The sequence below is a fragment of the Symphodus melops genome, assembly GCF_947650265.1.
Source record: "Symphodus melops genome assembly, chromosome: 1".
In the NCBI taxonomy this organism is placed as follows: domain Eukaryota; kingdom Metazoa; phylum Chordata; class Actinopteri; order Labriformes; family Labridae; genus Symphodus; species Symphodus melops.
In genome coordinates this window covers 5,662,280-5,685,593 of record NC_136691.1, presented here as the reverse complement: position 1 = coordinate 5,685,593, position 23,314 = coordinate 5,662,280, and the positions used below count along the sequence as shown (strand labels likewise).

Sequence of the window (23,314 nt, the reverse complement as noted above, 5' to 3'; positions counted from 1 at the left end):
AGGAGACTTCCGGTGCAGCTTTCCAGCATAAAAGCCTTAGAGTGTAACATAACTTATGGGGTGTAAAGATGATGGCATAAATGATTGGTTGCAAATGAAATAGCCAGGTTCCACTTTTATAATCCAAATCAAATTTTAAAATAATAATAACATATATATGTAACAATGTTTGGTGTCTGACAACACATTTTATACAAACGTAAACACAATGTGCTTAACAGCAGACAAAGATAAACACACAAACACAATACAATCTCATAGAAAACAAACAAATACAACATAACAGAGAAAGACAAATTAGCAGCCAAAGGCACACGAAAAAAAAGCCATGTTTTAAGACCACTTTTGAAAGAACTTAGATTTACTACAGACCTGAGATTCACAGACTTCTGGAGACTAAAGTAAGTCTGCTCTCCTAATATGGCCACATCAAACAACTAGTGGGAGTTAGATGAATTAAAAAAAAAACGTGAATTAGATTTTGACTCAATTTTGTAGATGGTACCTCAAGATAAGTTTGGCTGTTGATAACAATGTTGGATTATGATCTTCAATATTAGATGAAATAGGGGTTTGTTAAAAGGGCCACACTGCCAGTTTTATTCAATCACAACCCAACCCAGTTCATATTCATGCCCTTTCAAATGCCAGTAATACCTGGATGCTTTTGATGTCTTGTGTGAATCACTTTGAATTGCCTTGTTGTTGAAATGTGCTACATAAATAAACTTGCCTTGCCTTCTGGACAACTTTTATAAACAGTTCTCTTCGCAGAAAAACAATGGAATTAATGAGATAAACTCTAAGCATTTTTCACATTGTGAAGCTCAAGCCTTTAGGAGCTCTTGGTTTGGTTGGTTATCCAGTCTTTCAGAAACCAGTCTACACCTAATAAAGAAAACATGCACAGTAAGTAGAATATATTTAATGCTGTTTTAGTTGGCATATGTTCTTACAGGCTGTGAACTTTGGATATAGGCTATTAAAATGAGAAATGTTTCTTCAGCGTTTGAGGTTTTTATTTTGAAGGCTGAATGACAACACTTCTGGTGCAGTTTTATATTTGTAACTGACTTTACGCACATCAGAGGCAGAAATGATGCACATGGTGGCATTGCACCTTTCAACGTGTGTCACTCTACACTGACAGAAAATATTATGAAATATGAATGTTTCTGTTAATACACTCAGTTGGCACACCCATATTTATTGCAAAATTAACGCAAAGCACTTTTTAAAAGAGGTTGTCTCTTATTGAAGAAAATAAAAACAATCCTAGATACCTATTTAGCACTGTAGCCAGGCTGACAGTCATAGCTCCATTGAACCATGTATTCCTTTAGCCCTCAGCAGCAACGATTTCATGAGCTTTTTTAATGATAAAATTTAAAACATTAGAGACAAAATTAGTAGCCTACTACCTTTACTTAGTGCAGATTCCTCTTATAATTTGGATACAGCAGAAACAGTTCCAAATTCTGATACTAACCTCGACTGTTTCTTCAATTAACCTCTCAGAACTAAACTCGATTATTTCTGCATCTAAACCGTCAACCTGTCTTTTAGATCCAATCCCAACCAAGCTGTTTAATGAAGTCTTTCCCTTAGTTAGCAGCTCCATACTAGATATGATCAATATATCTTTAGTGGCAGGTTATGTACCCCAGTCATTTAAAGAAGCCATAATCAAACCACTTCTTAAAAAGCCTACTATTGATCAAGGAACTCTAAACCTATATCTATTTGTCCTTTTATCTCTAAGATCCTAGAGAAAGTGGTAGCTAATCATTTGAGGAGTTCCAGTCAGGATTTAGAGTTTACCATAGCACTGAGACTGCACTAGAGTAACAAATGATCTTCTGTTAACCTCAGACAGGGGACTTCTATCTGTGCTCGTCCTGTTAGATCTTAGTGCTGCTTTTGACACGAATGACCATCAGATCCTGTTACAGAGACATGAACAATTGCTTGGAGTTACAGGGACGGCTTTAAGTTGGTTTAAATCCTATGTATCAGTCAGATCTCAGTTTGTGCATGTACATGATGAGTCTATGAGCCTCTTTGTACACCAAAGTTAGCCATGGAGTGCCTCAAGGATCAGTGTTTGGGCCAATTCTTTTTACACTATACTGTATATGCTTCCTCTAAGGTAGTATTATGAGAAAACACTCCATACATTTTCATTGCTATGCAGACGATATCAATGAAGCCAGAAGACACCAACCAGCTACGTAAACTGGAAGCCTGCCTCAAGGACATCAGGACCTGGATGACCAGAAACTTCTTACTGCTCAACTCAGACAAGACTGAAGTTATTGTGATTGGACCCAAGAACCTCAGAGAGACTTGTTCTGATGATATAGCAGCCCTTAGTGGTATCAGCATGGCCTCTAGTAACACTGTTAAGAATTTAAGATTCTCTTTGATCAGGATATGTCCTTTAACTCTGACATTAAACAAATTTCACTGACAGCTTACTTTCACCTTCGTAATATCTGTAAGATCAGGCAGATCTGTCACAAAACAATGCAAAAAAAACTAGTTCATGCATTTGTTACCTCCAGATTGGATTACTATTCTCTTTTAGCAGGATGCTATGGTAAATCTCTAAAGACGCTTCAGCTAGTCCAAAACGCTGCAGCTTGTGTTCTGACCATAGACTGTGTTCTGACTAGAACAGGGGTGTCCAAAGTGCGGCCCGGGGGCCATTTGTGGCCCTTGAGTGGATTTTTTGTGGCCCTTGACTTCAAATCGAAGAATCAGAAGATTTTGGCCCCAGGCCTCATCAGATGGCATATTTCGTTCTTTTTTTCTTTTTCATGTTAGCGATGGAGACCTATGAAAGCCTGATTATTCTTTCCAAAAAAATAGAACACAACAGTTTACCACTGCAATTAGTTATTGTGTATTTACATAATTTTTTGAAGAGGTCAAAATACAAAAAGTTCCTTCCAATATTTAAAAAAAACAAACAAAAAAACCCTGTGGCCCGTGAGCGATTCTAACGTGACAATTTTGTCCCACAAGAAAAAACGTTTGGACACCACAGGACTAGAACGACGGTCTTCGAGGGTTAAAATCGAATGGAGGAAGTTTGTCCCCTCGGTGACGCCGTAGTGGGTGCACGGCGCGCAGTTTCCGCCCACTCCAACCCTGAACAGGAAGTGGGGGCTGATACCGTCCATCCGTCCGGTGTGAAAAGTAAAAGCGAACTATAAAAACAAACTAACGGAGTTCGCACTCAAGCATCTTAATTTTTTCCCCGCAGACGGGTCCAAACATCCCCAACATGGACGGTGTGCCGACGCCTTTACGGTGCTTTAACGAGCTCCACGCCGCGGAGATGGTCTCTGATGACGGAGTGGAGACGGTGACTTCAGCGGAGCAGGTGAGCGCAGATTAGCTCCGGTCATGTCTCTTATAATGCCGATGAAGAGCAATTTACCTGTCGCACACAAATGCTTTTATATCCTGCATTTGAATCGGACCCGCAGATCAGAAGAAAAGCAGAGTTATCTGGTGAGTGTAGCCTCGGGGAGCTAACCCGAGTTAGCCAACCTGAGCTTAATGTTATCTGACATTTCAACTTAAAGAGATTCATTAAGTTGGCTGTCAGCTAAGTTACTTACACAGGTAAGCCTGGGCAGGACGCAGCACATGTGAATTAAAGGCCCTTTAATAAATTAAACTCAATGAATGAGATAGTTGTTGTTAACCACTTCTCCTGAAAATATCTTTATTTATTTATTATTTATTATATTTGTCAATTATAAGAAGACAGTATTTTAGTGTTAGGAATAGATTTGTGTTTTACAAATATCTTTATTTTCAGGAGTTCATTATGTGAAAACAGCTTTAGAAATATGTTTTGCTATTCCATTAAATCTTTTACCAATTCACCGGATTTGATTTCTTTCATTACAAATGGACTGATTCACGCCATTAGTCATTTTAAATACTTTTACTCGATATACATTGATAGTATGATGATGTACTTTGTGCTTGTTTTAAAGGGAAGAGATATCAGCAGAGTTTTACCAGGACTTACATTTTATTTAACCAGGAAGAAAAAACTCATTGAGATTTAAAAAAAAAACAAAACTATTTTTTCCAAGAGTGTCCGGGACAAAAACAAGCAGCAACACAAGTGAGAGAGTTTCAGGCAGACAACGATACAAAGACAAACATACATCCTTGGGCAATTAAAAGACAGAAATAAACAGACCTGCACACTAAATGTTTGTCAGAGTCACCTTCAAACATCTACAGCCAGATGTCTCTGCCATTTAACGTCCTCTTAAAAAGCGTCCAGACAGAGAAGTTTAAGTTTCAGTTCATTTTGTAATTTGTCCCAAGTGAAGGGAGCAGCACATTTTAACGCCTTTTTTTCCCCCCATGCTCCGTTCTGACTTTTGGAACAGTCGATAAGAAGAAGGTCCTGGGATCGAAGATTATAAGTCACTGTACTCTTCTGACTGACAAGGGTCAGAAGGTATGAGGGACGCAGACTTAAAAGAGTCTGAAAGACAAGAATACGCCAGAGTTTTAGTCTGCGTAGGGTCAAAAGGAGTCCATCCAACACGTTCATACAGCAGACTGTGATGAGATTTAAAGTTAGTGATGAACCTCAGCGCTCCATGATACCCACAGTCCAAAACATGCAAGCTTTGTGTAACCAGCCTCTTCTTAGCCTTAAATGAGAAACTTGTATAATAAGAGTATAGGTGTACACATTTATCTTATTCAACAGTATTGTTTTTGAATAGTAAAAAGTTATTACTGACTATAAAAGCACAAAGTGACTATTCAAAGAAAGGTGCTGCATCCATAATAAGAACAACGCATCTGAAGCAGTGTTTGTACATTCAGTCAGTTGATTCATTTGATGAGCGTCGAATAAAGTGCTTTTAAAAAGCTGGTTTATATTTTGTTTTCTGTTGTTTTGCACGAGACAGCCCTGATCAGTTTTCTTCACACCCTCCTTCCTTTTCCTTTCAGAAAAAAGTGGAGCGCAGCATCGACGAAGTCTTCACTGCCTACAAGCAGATACACAGCTTACCGCAGTGAGTATCCACGCTGACCTCGAGCTCCAGAGAGACCCTGTGCTGCTCCAGCCTACTGACCCCCCCCCCCCCCAAGTCCCTGTCGCTGCTTTCATGGTGGATCCTAGTCAAGCTGAAGCTGGTTGCGAGCTGACTAGCTTACTGACTGCTTGTAAGCTGGCCGTCTAAGGACGTCACAGCTCTTTTACCAAAATGGATCCATGAGTACTTTGTTTGAAACTCTTTTCTGATATGTATTTTCATGAACGAGCGTAGGATCCAAACGTTTCAGGGCAGAAAACTTTTTCAGTTAGAAAAAGAAAAGGATGCATTGTAGAGTGATGTTGTCTGATAGCTGAGCAGATAAATACGTTTGATGGGAAGTCTGGCTCACCGTAAGTGTCGAGCCCGCTCCTTCATCGTTAACCAAAAGCCATAAAAGCTTCCCACCAGCTGGATGTGTAACATGAAATCCGATGGGTACAGATCTTGGTGTTTGCTTGTGACGACGACGTGAGTCTTGGTTCACATGGAGGTACACTAAAGATGTCAAATCAGTTCGCCTCACTGACCCGACATCAGCTCACTTTATTTACTGTGTACAGCAAACCCACGGCAACAAACGGGTCAGATTATATTGACTGCACCCGTAATGATAATAATCTATTCATAGGCGTCTGACAATGTTGAATACATTTCTGAGACATTTCCAAGGTAACTGCTCATTGGCTGCAGCTGTGCGGTCACAAGCAGCGCGCGGTGATGTATGAAGGCTGTTATCTAAACGCCGTGTTGATCAGCCCACATACTTTGCTCCTGCCATCAGCTGTCATCAGTCCGCTCTTAATGGGGTGACTCATTTCATTTCTATGACAACTGCATGGACTTGAATGTCACAGGCTTCAGAGCGAGTGGGGAGAGATGTTTAGGCCCGTGTGAGAAATGAACGATATTTACCAGTTATGTTTGGTAACTGATCGTGTGCTGTTTGTTTGGCCTCCTCTCAGGGTTAGAAACACAGGATGAAAACCACGCTCCAAATGGAAACAAATAATAATAATAATCATTCATCACAGTCGTCTCACATAAGAGCATTTTAGTCTTAAGAGATGTACTCATGTTCTTTTCCAAGCTGATGTTTCATTTTTTCCACCCACATCTGCCAAAGTAAACATGGAAGCTCTTAAACAAATCCCCCTCGCGGCATATTTTCCTGAACAAAGAGAGCCTCTTTCTGTCGCCTTTGTATTGGATCTCTTGAAGTCGTGAAGGATTCAATTTGTCAGGAACAAAGATCCATTCAGAATTAACTGTTACTGGAGGAAGGACAAGCCCTTTCCTTTTCTTTTCACGCACAGATTAAACGCTACAGTTCATCTGAGTTCATGGACCTTTCAGGTTCTGCCTCCCAACATGCTTTGACTGGAGGAGCTAAAAAAACCCATTTAACTGAACCATTGCTATCCAATAGATTAAACTACAATATAAACATAATTATAAGTCATCTAAGAATAAGTGAAGTGATTAATCCAAATTATCCTCTCAACGCTGCAACACCCCCTGTAAGAAAGTTTCACAGAGGTGTCACTTTTACTCTGATTTTATTGATCGATAATTTATTTAAACACACAAGTGTGTAAATTCCACCACCAGGGGGCCCTCAATCAAAAGATGACGTTGAGGCTGACAGGGAATCACGGGAGTGACTCTCTCTGCTACAGTAGTATTTTCCAACCTACTTGTGCAGCAGTCTTCATCTCGTGTTTCCATGGCAACAGTAAATATTGTCTGTCTGTCTGTCACCGCAGCCGCCACCAACGCAATTTAGTACCTTTCAATCACAACTGTTTTTTTTTTTTTTTTTTTTGTTAGTTTGTGTGTTTGTAATTTGTTGGATTTAAACAGATTAGATTTTTTAAAAGTCCAATATTCCCAGAAACACGGGAGAAGTCACGATATTGGAAAAGTCACCATATCGCTGTTGTCAGTGGAATCTACATGAGCGGCTGTAAGTCGTCCAGACGTGCTCATTAGATGAACGTACATTCACACGACTGGTGTGAACCTGCAATAACTTTTGACTGTTCCGTCTAAGCTGCTACTTGTCTGTAAACACCTCCTCTGTTGTGTTTTTTCCCCCCCCCTCTCTCCTCAGGCCGACCTTGTTGCGGGAACAACACTACCAGTATCTCAAGAAAGGCCTACGTCACCTATCAGATGCTTATGAGGTACAGTAGATCTCTTCTCCATGTAAAGGAAGCTCTTTTGGTTGACGTGCATGTCAGACCTCATTGCACATTAAGTATAAGTTGTCTCTGTTAGTTACTGTGTGTCAGTAATGTGGAGTTTAAAGGTGAGGGAGAACAGTTCATCTCTCTCTGCTTTTCATAGAAAGACCATTGTATTCATCCTGCAGTGACACATGCTGCTCTGCTGAGGGGAAGGTCGCCTCTCTGTAAAGAAGTCATTAGAGAGAGAGGGGAGGACATGTGTGCTCTGTCCAACCGGCCTCCAGCTTTCATTACACCGTCTCCTTGAAAGCTACAGTTTAAATGTTCATATTGCAGAAGCAATGTGAAACGAGTGGAAGTCTTGGTTGAATGTAATGAAAGCTGATTCAAACGGTGTCGTCCGAACACAATCAGAGATACGAGCGGTTAAAGAGAGCTGGAGTTTTCCTGTGAGCATCAGCAGGATCATTTTCCTCCTTCAGACTCTCCTCTCTGTCTCTGACGACTGAGCTGCTTTTTTGCTATAATTGGTTATCTGATGCCCATCCGATCATGTGATCTGTGTGTGTGCGTGTGTGTGTGTGTGTGTGTGTGTGTGTGTGTTTCTCTGTGAGTAGTGTCTGGATGCTAGCAGACCGTGGCTTTGTTTCTGGATTCTTCACAGTCTGGAGTTACTGGAAGAGCCCATTCCTTCTGCTGTCGCTTCAGAGTGAGTCACACACACACACACACACACACACACACACACACACACACACACACACACACACACACACACACACACACACACACACACACACACACACACACACACACACACACACACACACACACACACACACACACACACACACACAACTAAACTACAACTAAAGTGCTTACGAAGGGGCAGCGATGGAGCCATATATCACCTGTGTGCGCAGCCAAAGACTTTTAATTATTACAAGTACCCAAAATATACAGCAGTGTTCAAAGTGCACAATGTGATTTCAAATTAACATTGAAGGTCTTCTGTCAACATGATGAAGTGAATACACTCGTCCTGTACACTTAAACAGCGATCTTGTAGTCTTTTTCGTCATGTTCCAGAAAGAAGCGAATGTCCGAAGTCAAGACACATTTTATTTATGGAAGAGCAGCAGCTGAGCAGGACGATGCGTTTACAACACGATATACAGGAGTTCACAACATCCACAAGAACAAAGAAACAACAAGAAAGAAAGCAACCAGGGACAGACTGCTAAACGCTCACAAACTTTGTTTGCACTCAAAGAACTCGGTCTTCCTTCACAGCCTCTCAAATAAAACCTGGCTGTAAAATGAAGCCAAGATGATTTGTTATAGTCATTGAGCTGTGGAAATCATCATCATCATCATCATCATCATCTGAGGAGGAGGAGGAGGAGGAGGAGGAGGAGGAGAGGGTCCTCTGCAGAAGCTAGATGATTGTCTAATGTCACAATAAAAAAATACCATTTCAATAACGGGGAGACTGTGGTGAACATCGACATTAACAATCAAATGTTCAAACTTAAACGCGACCGTACTCTAAATGTGAACAATCCACTTTTATTCAATTTTGCACAACGTCCCAGTTTTTTCCAATCCCCAGGTAATAGAATACTTGTAGTTTATTTCTTTGACACAACTCAAACTCAGGCTCTGCTGTTGAATCGATTCTGATCGTGCTGTCTTCATTTAAACTGCACATTTGATTGGTGATTGGTTAATTCACGTTTTTAATCGTGACACCTAGTTGAGCTTAACAAGCTGAATGATTGAATTACGCCGAGCAAACAGGTGTAATATTTCAGACGTGTTCCTGCAGCTGCTCCCTCCAGCAGTGTCCGCGTGATTGCCTCCAAAATGTCATTTGATTAAATCAGTGCCAGTCGAAAAAGAAACTCTGCAAACCCACTCTCTCATTATGACAGCGAGGTGTGCCAACACACCGGCTGGCACTGCCCGGGGCCAGTGTGACACACACACATACACACACACAGGCCCTGTTCAAGGATCTATAACAATGCCACCTACAACAGATTGCTCTCTCCGTCTCATGACTGTTCCCAGGTCGGTCTTGGCACTGGGTCCGGTTGGCTAAAGTGACGGTCGATTTTCCTTCCAACTCCGTGGGCTCACAGTTTTGTGAATTCCCTTCATGGCAGAGCATGAAGTGGACATTTTGAGAGAGAGAGAGAGAGAGAGAGAGAGAGAGAGAGAGAGAGAGAGAGAGAGATGGTCTGTATTCTGCTGCCACATCAGCTTGTGGGAGCTGAGCCAGAGGAGCTCACTTTACAATCTGCAGAGGTTCTGCAGGCCTGAGATGCAAAACAAGCGCTCTGCTCTGGGGGATTTAAACCATCGACATCATATAAAGATCAACCGCACGCCTCTTGCCTTCTCTGGTTGAGTAAAAGTGAAGCCAGAGTAACCCCAGTGCTGACATATTGTGCTTTTGGAGCGAGAGTCTGCTCAGTAGGACTCAGCTGGAGGAGCTGCGGTGCTGACATCCTGTTCCTTCCTTCTGCTAACAAACCCCCCACCCCACACACACACACACACACACACACACACACACACACACACAATATTTAACTTGCTACTGAAACGCTCAGTCCACACAGTTCTGGAAAGTTTAATGAGCATTTTGATGGTGTGCTGCGTTACTTGCTGTTCCTCCTCTCCTCTGCTTGTTAACAGTGCTGTCAGTCATGGGGTCGTCTCCTTTTTGTATCCTGAAATAACTAAATCAAACTGAACTTCTCAAAAAAAAAAAAAAAAAACCCCAGTGGGGCGGCAGTAGCTCAGTCTGTAGGGACTTGGGTTGGGAACCGAAGGGTCGCCGGTTCAAGTCCCGGCACGGACCAAGTCCGGAAACTGGTCTGGTAGCTGGAGAGGTGCCAGTCCACTTCCTGAGCACTGCCGAGGTGCCCCTGAGCAAGGCACTGAACCCCAAAAAACTGCTCTGGAGCGCTCTCTGTGGGCAGCAACCTCACTCTGAGACCTCTCCATTAATGCAGAGTGAAAACCGAATTTCCCCTCGCGGGATTAATAAAGTATATACATAAAAAAAAAAAAAAAAATCAGGATGTGAGGATTTAACTACGATCACACAAACCATGTGTATCTGACTTGTGTTTTTTATTGTAGCTCGTCTCATCTGTTAAAAGTCTTTTGCTGCCTCGCAGGTGGAAATATGTCCGTGTGGTCCTTCTTCAGCCTGTGATTTAAACCCCTAATCGGAAGAGTTAAGAATCATAGTTTGTCCATGTAGCGTCATCAGGATGTGAGGTGCTCTCAGTTTTGTTTATTTTGGCGCCCCCCTGTGGACAAAACTAGTAATTCTTCCATAAATGGGACTTGCTCAACCAACGTTAATTGACGGATTGATGTAAAAACAAGTGTGTCGAATCCCCAGTAACATTTGAAATAAAGGATGAACCTTCACGGTGATGAGATGTGTAAAAGATATCATTTCCTGTTTCCTCCACAGTGTGTGTCAGTTTCTGACTCGCTGTCAGAGCCCGACTGGAGGTTTCGCTGGAGGTCCGGGACAACACGCTCACCTCGCGCCGACGTACGCCGCTGTCAACGCCCTGTGTATCATCGGCACGGAAGAGGCCTATAATGTTATAGACAGGTGCACACTACCTCACTCACACTGCACCGAGTATTTTCACTGCTGGACAAACACACTGATACATCTGGAGTGAGATCAGCAGCCTTCATTTGTCACACACTTTTAGTTTTCAGCCGTTCTTTGCATATTCAGAACTTAATAATCAATAGTTTAGTGAGCTCCTGAGGTGCCAGAATCATCATGTTGTCATGGTTACTGTTGGAAAGTATTGTTTCGATGGTGACAATGATAACGATTAGAGCGCTCTCGAAACAGACGTCCACGATGTTGCGCTTGTCCTCGGGTCACTTCCTGTGTCTGATCGTTCACACTCACTGACGTTGTCGCCTCCGCTCCAGATCTTTGCTTGCTCTCTGGGGGACGTCGCTGTGGGAAAAAAAAAAAGATTATATACGGCGATTATATATCACACATCAGTGTTAATACAGAGTTTTTATACTGAAGTCTAAATCAGTCCGAAAAAACTTCTGAGATTTAACTTCCGTTGCTCTCATGTCCGTCTTCTAATGAAAAGTGTCTGCTTATGTCAGACGTTCCTCCGTATCTGTTTCATGATAGTTGAACTTCAGTCCTGCACAAGTCGTCCAATGACGATGACGGTGTCGACTTCACACAACTTGTTGAACCTGACATACTCCGACACACACAGCGTCTAAAGCCAGCTCAGCTCACGGCGTGCTCTGCTGCATATGGAAATAGACGTTTTAGAAAGCTGAGCTGCAGGAGACTCCAAATCAACGGAGAGAGAGAGAGAGAGAGAGAGAGAGAGAGAGAGACGGAGAAGAATGTGACGTTTCATGAGCTCATCGTGGGTGGCTCCTTATTATTTAGGATTTAAAAATTCAATGTTTTTTTTCCCCTGAACTCTTTGAACGTCTGTGATAAATGTATTATTACTGTTATTGAATGAGAAGTGTATTGTAAGAGCTTGTTAGTTGTGTTTTATGATTATTTCGACCGCCCATGTTCTGCTTTCAGGCCCCTGTAACCTCTCATGTTACGAGTCCTGAGTGTTTTACTGACCTGCCTCTCTTCCCCTCCCTCCTCCTTCACTCTGTTTCTCCTCCTGTCATCATATATCTCCTCCTCCTCCTCTTCTTCTTCCTCTCTCCCCACTCTCATCCTCCTCCCCCACTTTCTCCTTCTGTGCTGTCTCCTCTCCAGGGAGAAGCTCTTAGATTTCCTATGGTCAGTGAAGCAGCCAGATGGCTCGTTTGTGATGCACGTTGGAGGGGAGGTGGATGTCAGGTGAGAGCAGAGGAGATGAACCCGTCTCCACCCCGCCGTTTCTTACCATAAATCTCCATTTAGGATTGTTTGTGTTTCTGTTGCAGCATCTCGTGTAAGAGCACCGTCACACCTCATGTTTTAAATTGTGTTTGTGTAACACAATTTAACGTTTCCTGATCATCTTGTACCGAACATTTAGGACACTTTTATTTTTTCTCTCCCTTTCTTTTTATTTGTTTTCTTCCTGGTGGTAAAAGAGAAGATGTCCTCTCATTTTTCTGGAGTGGATTCAGGTTGATGTGCGTTTCCTCTCTTTTCCTCGCTTTCTTCATGAGCATCTTTGAAGTATCGACTTCAGTTTCTACAAAGAACAACAGAACACAGAGTCCTTTCTTGGCTCTCAGAGGACGCGGTTATCTGTTGCGAACAAAATGAATGTTCTGCTGTCAAGTCTCTCTCTTGCTCTCTCGCTCTCTCTCTCTCTCTCTCTCTCTCTCTTGCTCTCTCGCTCTCTCTCTCGCTCTCATATCGAAACTACAGATCTCCTGAAAGTGAACTTTCAATGACGGAATGATCCGGCACATTTTAAAGAGTCACCTCATGAGATGATGATGATCAAACGCATTAAATATTGGAGGATAGATCTGATGATATTAGTTATTATAAACCAATCCCACAACTGGATCAAGACCCAACAATAAACTGACCCCATTGCTTTTCCTCTGGGAGAACGAGAAAGACGGTCTGAAGATGATTTCTGTCACGTGATTCATCTGGACTTTACAACCTCAAAATGTGGAACTCTCAACGACCGCGTTTCCCAAACAAAGTCTGCATGCAAAAACAGAAGTTGTTCTTGAATTGTCGTGAAGTCAGGGTCGTTTCCTGTTCTTCACTGAGATAAAAGAAAAGGAAGTAGCTGTCTTTATTGTGCTAAAGGTTTACGATGCAAAGAAAAAAAACCCCCTGTAAAAGCTCGGATGACTTTACGCATGGAGACAAATTCAAATGGACGTTTATATTTACCGTAGTCTTCTGGCGGTCTAAAAATACGACGCTCTGGAAGATGATGTGTAGGAAGAACTAACTTCCTGCTCACCCACGTCTGTGCTGTTTGTTTTTCCAGGAGTGCGTACTGTGCAGCTTCTGTAGCATCGCTCACAAACATCCTCACGCCTAAACTGTTTGAGGACACGACCAGCTGGATCCTCAGGTACAAACCCACCAACACAGCCACAGCCACACACTGAATTATTAAAGACCATGTTATGCCTCTGTTTCACCCGTAAAGTCGGGAGCGTGTTTTTTATTGTGTGTTTTTATTTCTAACTCCGTCTCCAGATGTCAGAACTGGGAGGGTGGCCTAAGCGGAGTGCCAGGTTTGGAGGCCCACGGGGGCTACACGTTCTGCGGCACAGCTGCCCTCGTCATCCTGGGGAAGGAACATATGCTGGATCTGAAAGCTCTGCTGGTGAGAGAACTTGTATTACGTGTTTTTATTGAAGTTCCTCGAACCTCTCAGTGAGGCTCTCTCACTTAGCGGTCCCTTACTTGGATGATCTGCGTCCACCTTCAAAATAAAAGCACCACCTGTTTCAGTGTTTGCGAGGGGAAATTTAAAATTCACAGAACTGTTGGTCAATATTTAGTGCAAACAGCGAGTGTCTGATGCTGCTCGATGTGACACAACATCCAACGCTCCACACGTCAAGGTTCAACACTGAACATGCTATCCGAATGAAGTCTTTAGATCTCAGATGTTCTTACACTCTCTCGTGATTCTAATCGTCTGAAAATGAATCAAATAGATGAATGAATGGACTAGATAGGATAAGAGGTCAGCATCAGGAACATCACAGCGTTCGTCCCAAAGCAAAATCCTGTCCTGCTTGAAATCAAAGCACCATAATGAATCGCTCTAACCCGACTGTTAAAGATCCCACGTTGGCTCCCTTTTTTCTCAAGCGTCTCGTTAAGCGTCGTGTTATTATAATTTACAGTTGTCCTGATACATTTTCTTCAACGTGTTCAGAAACATTTGAGAGATTCAGCTGTAAATGAAGTCCGAACACGTTTTTAATTTTTCCTTCTTTTCGTCAGTTTCCTAACACGTTCTTGTGACCATATAAGGAAGTTCTCTCGTCCCTTTTCTTGCTTCCAGAGAAGTAGGAGGTCACGGCAGCAGCATAATGTAGAGAGAGCTCCACAGCAGGTAACATGCTCGCTGACACGAAGCTGAAGGTCGTGTGGGGAAAAGAAGAGAGGGAATCGTTGAGTCACTTTGAACTAGCCTGGAGACTCTCCTTACTGATCCTGCGCTCGTCGAGCGTGACAAAGGATCACTGCAGGTTCAGAACATCACGGACAGGAAACCAGCTGCCGTCAAACAGACACTTTGCCTTCAGCAAATATTCAAATTTCAATATAAAAAAAAAGGGACATTTGCATATGAGTGGTGAGAAAACCTGTTCTCCACCTGCTGCAGAGAACGTCTCCGTCTCTGTACGGAGGCTCACAGCTCTGTACGTCTGCGCGCTCTCTGGGGTTTAAGCTGAGCAGCAGAGCAGCTTTAGGCGACAGAAGGGGCAAAGACTCGCCCTTTTGTGGTTCAGCTGAGGATGTAAGTTGACACCAGGTCAGGATTTATACAGCGGCTCGATTAACCTGCTGTTAAATATCACCGCTGCACAACGTCGGCTGCTTTAAGGACGACACAATCTGAAGGTCCGATTTTTAAACGTGAGAAAATGAATCTCTCTTCTGAAATATTTCAGAGTCCCAGCATCTCAAACCTTTTATAAATCTGGCTCATGTTGATTTATTGTCAGAGATGGGAAAAAAAGGTCAAATCCGTGACATGGAGGGAAATGTCCGTTGTTCTGCACATTTCGTCTTTGGGGAAGACGAGTCTGAACAAAAAGAAGACAAATATAAACACTGTAGAAAAACAGTTTGAAGAAAGTTAATTTTTACTTTTAAACAAAAATGTGTCATTTTCATTTGAATTCTTTATTTTTTTTAAGCTTTATTAAAGCAGGAAAATTCTCATTGACATTAAAAAAAAAACTCTTTTACAAGAGCGACAATTTAAAGGGTTCCAGACATAAAACACAAAGGAATCACAAGATGAAACATTCATCACAGATTCGATTCCATTCTGTCTCTCTTACAAATACGTTTCTTTTAGTGTTTGTGTGCGAGTGGGTGCGAACTAAAGCTGCTTTCATGACGTTTTCTTTTATGCACTGATGATTCACGGCACACTGGTAGGAAAAAAACCAAAACTCAGCCCCAGTTTCATCTCTGAGAGGATGAATGAATCATTAACAGTGTGAACAGATTCATAACTCTCACACTGATGTGGCCTTGTTGTATTTTTCATGCGGCGCTCCTAAAGTTCTGTTTCTAGTGCAGACGCTGAAACAACAAACGGCTGCAGGGTGGTGCAGTGGTTAGAGACGGGAAGGTTCGAATCCGCCTCGGACAGCGGGTCTGTCTGTGCATGTTTTCCCTCTGCTCGTCGGGTCAGCTGGGGACTCTTCTAGCTGCCTGTAGGTGTGAACGTGATGGTGGCTGATGGTCTCTATATGTCAGCCCTGTGAGTGACTGGAGATCAGTTCAATGCGTCCCCCATCTCTCACCCAGTGACAGCTGGGAATCAGCTCCAGCTCCCTTTTGACCCCGAACGGGAAAAGCAGTAAAGATGATGGATGGACGGTCAAACAGAAAGTGAAGAAGATAGACATCAAGTGAAAAAAAATCTAACTTTTAAATGTTTTGATATGAAACCTAAAAAAATAACTTATCCTTCTTTATCATGTATTAACACTCACAGTGAAGTCAACAGTGACTGATCATTTAACCTGAGCAGCACCCTGAGCGTTAATGTCCAAGTTGGCTGAATTTACAATAGAGAATAAAAATGTAATTTTCCAGTTACATAATTACCGTTACAATCCGAAGTCTCTCCACGACAGAAGAGTGAATTCCTGCATATTTTACACGGACCGGTCCGAGTGAACCCCCGACCATGAAATATGCATCAATTAAAAGTGTTTCTTTGTTTGACATGGACTCTGGAGGAAGCGGTGTTTGTAAGGAGAGCGTGCTGCTCCAGGTGCTGGTGAAACATTTCAAACACTGGTGTAACCACACACACGCATAAAACCTGAAACGTCTCAGAAATAAGGACGTGTTGTTACTAAATAACGATGAGTCATTTCAAAATAAGAGACTCTAGTTTTCCCGTAAGGGACAACGCACATGCTCCACACACACACACACACACACACACACACACACACACACACAGGCTGAAGTACATGCACATACGCACACAGGATCCTATGGACAAGCACTTATAGGGAGACGTCAGAGAGGATCAGTGCCTTGCTCAAGGGCACCTCTGCAGTGCTCAGAAAAGGAACTGGCATCTCTCCAGCTACCCGACAACTTGCGACACTTGGTCCGTAGCAGGACTGGAACTGGCAACACAGTACCAAACATGACAAGTGTCTCAATAAACGACAATCTCTCCGAAAAAACAAACACGGTTTATCTTAGATTGACTCAAATTAATTAGTTTGACTATTTCAAAATAAAAGCACGTGTTTTTTTTTTTAAGTTGGCTCGGTCAGCTCCTGTAAATATATGAAAACAAGTTTAATGAGGAAATGTCTCGAATGGAGAATTATTACGTCAACATATTGATGCAAAGAAAGACAAGCGTCTGAAATTCTCAAAGTTTCTCCCAAAATACTGAAACAGATGAGTTAAAATGAGTCGACAGAGTTGTACGTCAAATTAAAGACATGGTTATTTGTATTTTACATTTTTTAGTAAGCTAGTATCTCAAAAATGATGATGGGTATGAAAATTATGATATAATTAAAATGAAACGTGTATGTCAATAGAAAGACAATACTAACTCCTCCATCTGCTACTATGTCAAATACAGACGAGCTTTCACGAGTGTCGTTTCATGTAATGTGTAAGCAGCTCCAAATGTTAAGTACATTTCTTTTTTTGAACCTTATTTGCAAGGTGGGTTTTATTCTCCGTTCTTCAGGAGAGCCGAGCCCAGCTGCTGTTAAACCCAATACTCCAATTACTCAATCTAAGCCGAGTAGAATGTGCACCAATTAGAGGTTTCCATAGCAACAAAGCAAAGTCATTTTCCTTTTTATTGGAAAGATGAAGACCCTGCTTTCCTAAATCCCTCTCTGACGCCTCCTCCTCGGCTCCTGCTCCCGTGTGAAGCTGTGGGGTTTAGACTCTGCGCCGATGATGGGATTGAACTCAATGTGACGATTATATCCGAGCTCCACATCCTCAGTCGAGCTGTGGCTGTTTCTGACTGAATTGACTGTGTGTTTGTGGCGTTTTCCTCCTCAGCGCTGGGTGGTGAGCAGACAGATGCGGTTTGAAGGAGGCTTCCAGGGCCGCTGTAACAAACTGGTGGACGGCTGCTACTCTTTCTGGCAGGCTGGACTCCTGCCTCTACTCCACAGAGCCTTATTCAAAGAAGGTGACGCCACTTTGTTCTGGACACACCCTGAAGTTGGACATGCATTTTAATGTATGAAAAAAACAAGGCCACTAAAAATGCAGAAACGGCTCTCTTTACTTCAGATCATAACATCTTCCCCCCTAAAGAGTCGACTTAGATTTTTTTACTTTGTTTCCAGAAGCATGACGAGAAACGTGGCTTTAAAAAAAAACACGTCTAGATGTCTGAAACTAGACTTGAGCTGTCGAGGTCTCCTCTAGTCTTCTGACTTTTACTCAGCAGGTCACACCTTTACATTCACACACTGATGGCAGACGTTCTCACTGTGAATAACCACAACAAAACGTGACTCGAGAAACTGAAAGTCTGCTGACATTGCAGCCTGTTCAAGCACACACAGGTTCCCCAAGAAGGGTTGAATACACTGTGCTCTCACTGGACATGGAACACAGTGCTCCATTTTGGCCTAACTTTTCCCCCCTCATTCACTCAATAATTCTCTGCTTTAATTTCACCTCTTATTTTTTTATTATTTTTTTTTGCAAAGCTCATGACAGTTTTGTGATTTAACTGTTTTCTGCAGGCGAGTCGGAGCTGAGTCGGCAGCGGTGGATGTTCGAGCAGCAGGCCTTGCAGGAGTACATCCTCCTCTGCTGTCAGAACCCATCGGGGGGCCTTGTGGATAAGCCTGGCAAGTCAGTCCCACACCATATGGACACACTCACACTCACACACACACACACACACACACACACACACACACACACACACACACACAGTTAAAGCTGGCCTTACACTCTCTCTCTCTCTCTCTCTCTCATATCAGTGTGCTCTCCATGGTTTCACTCTTGCATGTTGTTTATATGTTGCTGTGCTTTTCCCCCCCTGTCATGGTGTGTCCAGATCCAGAGATTTCTACCACACGTGTTACTGTCTGAGCGGCCTCTCTGTGGCGCAGCACTTTGGAAACCAGGAGCTCCATCATGAGATGATCCTCGGCAAGGAGGAGAACAGACTGGTGAGGCTGCAGCAGGGTTGGGGGGGTTGGGGGGGTTGGGGGGGGGGGGGTGTTACGTATGGACAACGTGAAATATCAAGAAGTTAAGGGTGCAGACTCAGTATGTTCAGTATCTTAAATAAACGGCTCATAAAAGAAGTCATTTAAAAACCTCTGCATAGGGGTCGCCGGTGGCGCAGCGGCAGTGCGCGCGACCCCACGTATTGAGGCTCAGTCCTCGCGCGCGGGCGGCCCGGGTTCGCGTCCGGCCTGTGGCCCATTTCCCGCATGTCTCTCCCCACTCTCTCTCCCCCTTTCCGACTCTATCCACTGTCCTCCCTCTACAATAAAGGCAAAAAAGGCCAAAAACAAATCTTAAAAAAAAAAACAAAAAAAAACCTCTGCATACAATTCTCGGCAGCTAAACTCGTGGCACGCATTGATCATCGAGTTCTTCTTTTATATTTGGTCAAATTCAACATTTTTTATTTCTCTACGAGCTTACAGAAGTCTCTCTGTGCAGCTTTTAGCATTTTAGAAAGGATGGACAAATGTATGGCTGAATGTTGTTTCTCTGTTGTGACGAGCATTAAGACATTTAATCACAGTCTCTTAAGCTACAGCCAGTGGACTTGATCTGGCCTGAACCAGTCCCAAACAGGCTGAGCTGTTGGGGCGGCAGTAGCTCAGAAACAAGGAAATGACTCTCTTTGTACCTTCTGAACAACAAGCAACTCTCGACCTCTCAGATAAACATAATACATGTTGTTCTACCACATACAGTAAATATGGAGACGTCCCATTGGGGGTCTTTTTAAAGCCTAATTCTGTTTTTGTCACTTAGCAGATGTTTGCCACATCTTTCAGGGTATTTGTTTTCTTATGATGAGCAACCCTCCTCCATAATGATATCCAGCCTCTGGCAAATCAGTTAAAAGACAGACAAGTCGTATCATAATAGAAAGTTATACTAACCCTGCAGAGTGAAGCCCCCCCTGGCTGGAGGACCACGACACACTGTCGTAACAAGAGTCAGGAAGACATCCAGCGCAGCAACCGTCATGCTTTCTTTTCTTTCTTTTTTTTTCTTTTTTAAAGAAGTGTTATCTGAATATGACCCTTACATTTCTGTGATGAAGGTTCTCAAAGATGATCGTCATTAGCCCGGCTCCTCAGCGGGTGCTTGAACATGTTCAGCTCTGATGAGTTATACGGCTTTAATGTGTTCGTGCGGGTCCTCGAAGGCGAGAAGAACACTTTCGAACTCACTGAACGCCTTTTTAAAAAGTCTCTTTAGCTGCTCTCTCTTTCACCCTCTCATTTGTGCACCATGTGGTAAATGATGTCATCAGACCTTTGAGCCTGTGTTTAAGCTGAGTGTACCTGTGTCTACAGTCAGTGGAGCGTGATGCTGCTCTGCACTTCCACGTCGTTGAGTGTTCGCCAGGCCTTTTGTTTTATTTTGAGGCTCTCAGGGTTCATTTCCTGATCTGCTTACTCTTTGAATATTAAAGAAGAAGCTCCGGCTGTCGGCTGGAGTGTCAAAGAGTGAAACATGCAAACTAAGATGGCATGTGGTTTCACTTTGAGACGTCACAGGCTCTCGCTTTGGTGTTGGTTTTGATTATTTCCTGTTGCATTTACGAGCATTGAGCGCCAGTTCGAAGACGGCTTCCTCCCTGTAAAAGCACACATTCACTTAAAGATTGTGTAAAATGAAGAATAAGAACAAATGTTTTCTTTAAAAAATCCTCAGAGATAGTAGTTAGTTTACGCTCGTCTTTAAGCATCATGATATCCAGGCCTGTAGTGGATTACGTTAAACACATAATATATAGTATATTTAAATGACAAGACAAAACTAAATTGTTAATTTTCTCCCTTTTTAGGCTCCAACTCATCCTGTTTACAATATTTGTCCAGAGAAGGTGGCTCAGGCCCTGCAGCACTTCCTCCGGCTGCCTGTCCCTCAAGACGACAGGACGACAGGATCCTCCGCTGACGACGGACTGTCGGACTCTGCGCCAGTCGACCGTCAGTCCTAGTTAGTCCTCAGGGTTCGATGTCATCACGCGTGAACCCGCTGACTCCAGGGAAGGACTTGAGTCAGCAGACGGCGGTCGAGTCTTACCTGTTGGAGCCCCGGGGCTGGACGGCGGGTCGACTGCTGGTAGAGCGAGTGGCTGAAGTTTAGGAGCTTTCCCCGAGTAAACATCGACAGTCGTGTGATGGCAGCTTCACATTGAGCTGACTCTTTGCTTGCGATGCTTATTGTTTTCTTTCTCTGAAATAAAAGTGAAACTTTGGAAGGTTTCAGTTTGACCTAAGTTAATAAACTTTATACAGCACTTTTTATGATGGTGTTTAAAATGCTTTAAAACTGTTAAAGATGGAGAAATATTTCAGTTTACTGAGTACTTTGAAATCAGTCAAAAAGAAAAAAAGCCACTAAAGATACTTTTCTTCAGGAGAAATTTAAGCTCTTGTTCTAAGACCCAAATCTGGTTTGCTGGCACTGGTAGCATAGTGGGTGGTGTGCACACTCCATGTACAGACCCGGGTTTGAGTCCGATCTCTGGCTTCTTTCCCACATCATTCCCCCCCCCCTCTCTCTCCCCCTGATTTCTGACTGTCCTTGTCACTACAATAAACCTTTTAATTAATAATATATAATTTGTAACATTCACTCGCCTGACTGACTAATTGATTGAGCTCTTGAATTGGGATGAAAGCAGCTCTCGCTTCGTCTCCAGAGGAACTGCTCCATTCAAATCAAACGTGCAGAAACTAATCCACCAACACCGTAAATAAAATATGAAACATCCAAATAATTTAAACTCCTTTTTTTGGGTCAGCATGGGCTGCTGCCAGGGGGAAATTAAAAAAGTCCAGACAGCCTCTGCGTGAAATCAGCAAATTAACGAAAATGTAAAGAATCAGAGTCTGAAATAAGAACAGACAGAATGAAGTGTAAATGGGCCGAGTCCTTACGGTTAAACATTAAAATAAGAGCAGGCCTGGTTTGTCCCTCACTCCCACACAGTAAATACACCAACAGTTTGAGGGGACGGTTGTCGCACAATGAGACGTAAAAGTACATGATGTATGAGTCTTTATTCTAGACACCTGCCTGCATCGAATGGAAACCAGAAAAACCTGAAGTGGTGTGTTTACACGCTGCATGGAGTCCTGAAAAGTCTCCCACAGCAGTCGTGTTAGAAAAGAAAGAACTGAAAACGTAGTAAAAACACAAAACACCCATCGTTAAATTCACTGCAGGAAACGGTTAACATGTAAACACTGAAGTCCGACCGCTGAATCACAACACGAAGCCGCTTAAAGGATAAAATAGTTTATTTTATAGTCTCATAGTAAAGGTAGGCCTCAACTTGCAAGACAATTGTTGGCAGTATGTACAACATACTTGTAATTTCCATGGAATGGAATCGGACAAACAAAGACCTATTACACTAATCATATCCTCCTAAATGGAAATAAAATGGAAACAATATACATACACACACGTTTCCTAGACGCAAAATGCTTCCTTTTTTTCCTCGGGGAGGGGGGGAGGGGGGGGGATTCAGCAACATTGATTTTTACCGTGTAAAGCACAACACATCGACAGGGACTCGTTTCGCTTCCTTGTACTGCAGAAGACGGGAGCTACCTTTGACATTCAATATCTATTTCAAACCCTTGAGGAAATCTACACGTGACAAATTGGCATTTTCCCATGACTTGTGAGATTACTACAAAATGCATAACATACTTTTAGAACTTGAAAACATCCAATCAAAGCTTTTTTTCTCTTTTCAATATAATATATAAAATGAGATGCCTAACGTATTCAGCCACCTAAAGTCATTCACTACTTCAAGCTAGAGGACGAAATACGATACAACTTTAAGGAATATTCTCCTTCAAAACATCAATTTCAACAAAGGAGTCATGTTTTTGTCTTTTTTTGTGTGTTTAACAAACGTGTCAGGCAGAGAGAGAAAAAAAAAACATCTGCAATCCAGTGGGCCTGAGGTGGGTATCACTTTAACATTTGTTTCAAAGCGTCTTCACATTCTTTAAGTGGAAAGAAAAAAAAAAAAAAAAAAAAGCTACAAATTTGTATTCTTTTCAGTTTTAAAAAGGTAAACTTCTCCAGGACCATTCATCTAGGTGTGTGTGTTAAATCTAAACAGGTTTTCTTTTGAAATCAAGAATAACAAAAATAAACAGAAAATATATAATATAAGCAGTGCTGGGAGGAGTACGCCTGCCACGCCCTTCCTCCCCTGAAAAACAAACAAACAACCCAGGCAGGAGGAGGAGGAGGAGGGGCTTAATGAGGGTACAAAAAAAAAAAAAAAAAAAAAAAAAAAAAAAGCATCAAGTCCTTAAGTAGCCAAGCTGCCTCTTTTTCGGTTTTGGATTGTTGACGTTGCCGAGTGGTGGAGCTTTTGATGGCAAAGAACCAAAAAAAAGAGAGAAACGGATGGGATAGGAGGGGGGAAAAAACCTGAAGCTCTCTATATGAATTGAAGCAGTCATCTTCCACCCTGCTGACGTCCTCCCGCCTGTTTTTGGAGATCGGACGGGAAGAGAAACGATTGTGGCGGCGGTGAAAGGAGGTTGTTTTTTTTTTGTTGTTTTTTTTTTTGAGGGTGG

General features: G+C 42.6%; 1 protein-coding gene across 1 annotated transcript; it reads left to right on the top strand.

The window, feature by feature from the left end:
* The first annotated feature begins 3,090 nt into the window (after positions 1–3,090).
* fntb (farnesyltransferase, CAAX box, subunit beta) lies at positions 3,091–21,007 on the top strand. Its single transcript, XM_079347703.1, has 12 exons — positions 3,091–3,388; positions 4,999–5,063; positions 7,198–7,270; positions 7,891–7,982; positions 10,770–10,916; positions 12,081–12,164; positions 13,273–13,359; positions 13,488–13,617; positions 17,541–17,673; positions 18,239–18,350; positions 18,559–18,673; positions 20,542–21,007. The coding sequence occupies exons 1-12, from the start codon at positions 3,290–3,292 to the stop codon at positions 20,695–20,697; spliced, it is 1,293 nt and encodes a 430-aa protein (XP_079203829.1). The 5' UTR covers positions 3,091–3,289; the 3' UTR covers positions 20,698–21,007.
* The last annotated feature ends 2,307 nt before the right edge of the window (positions 21,008–23,314 follow it).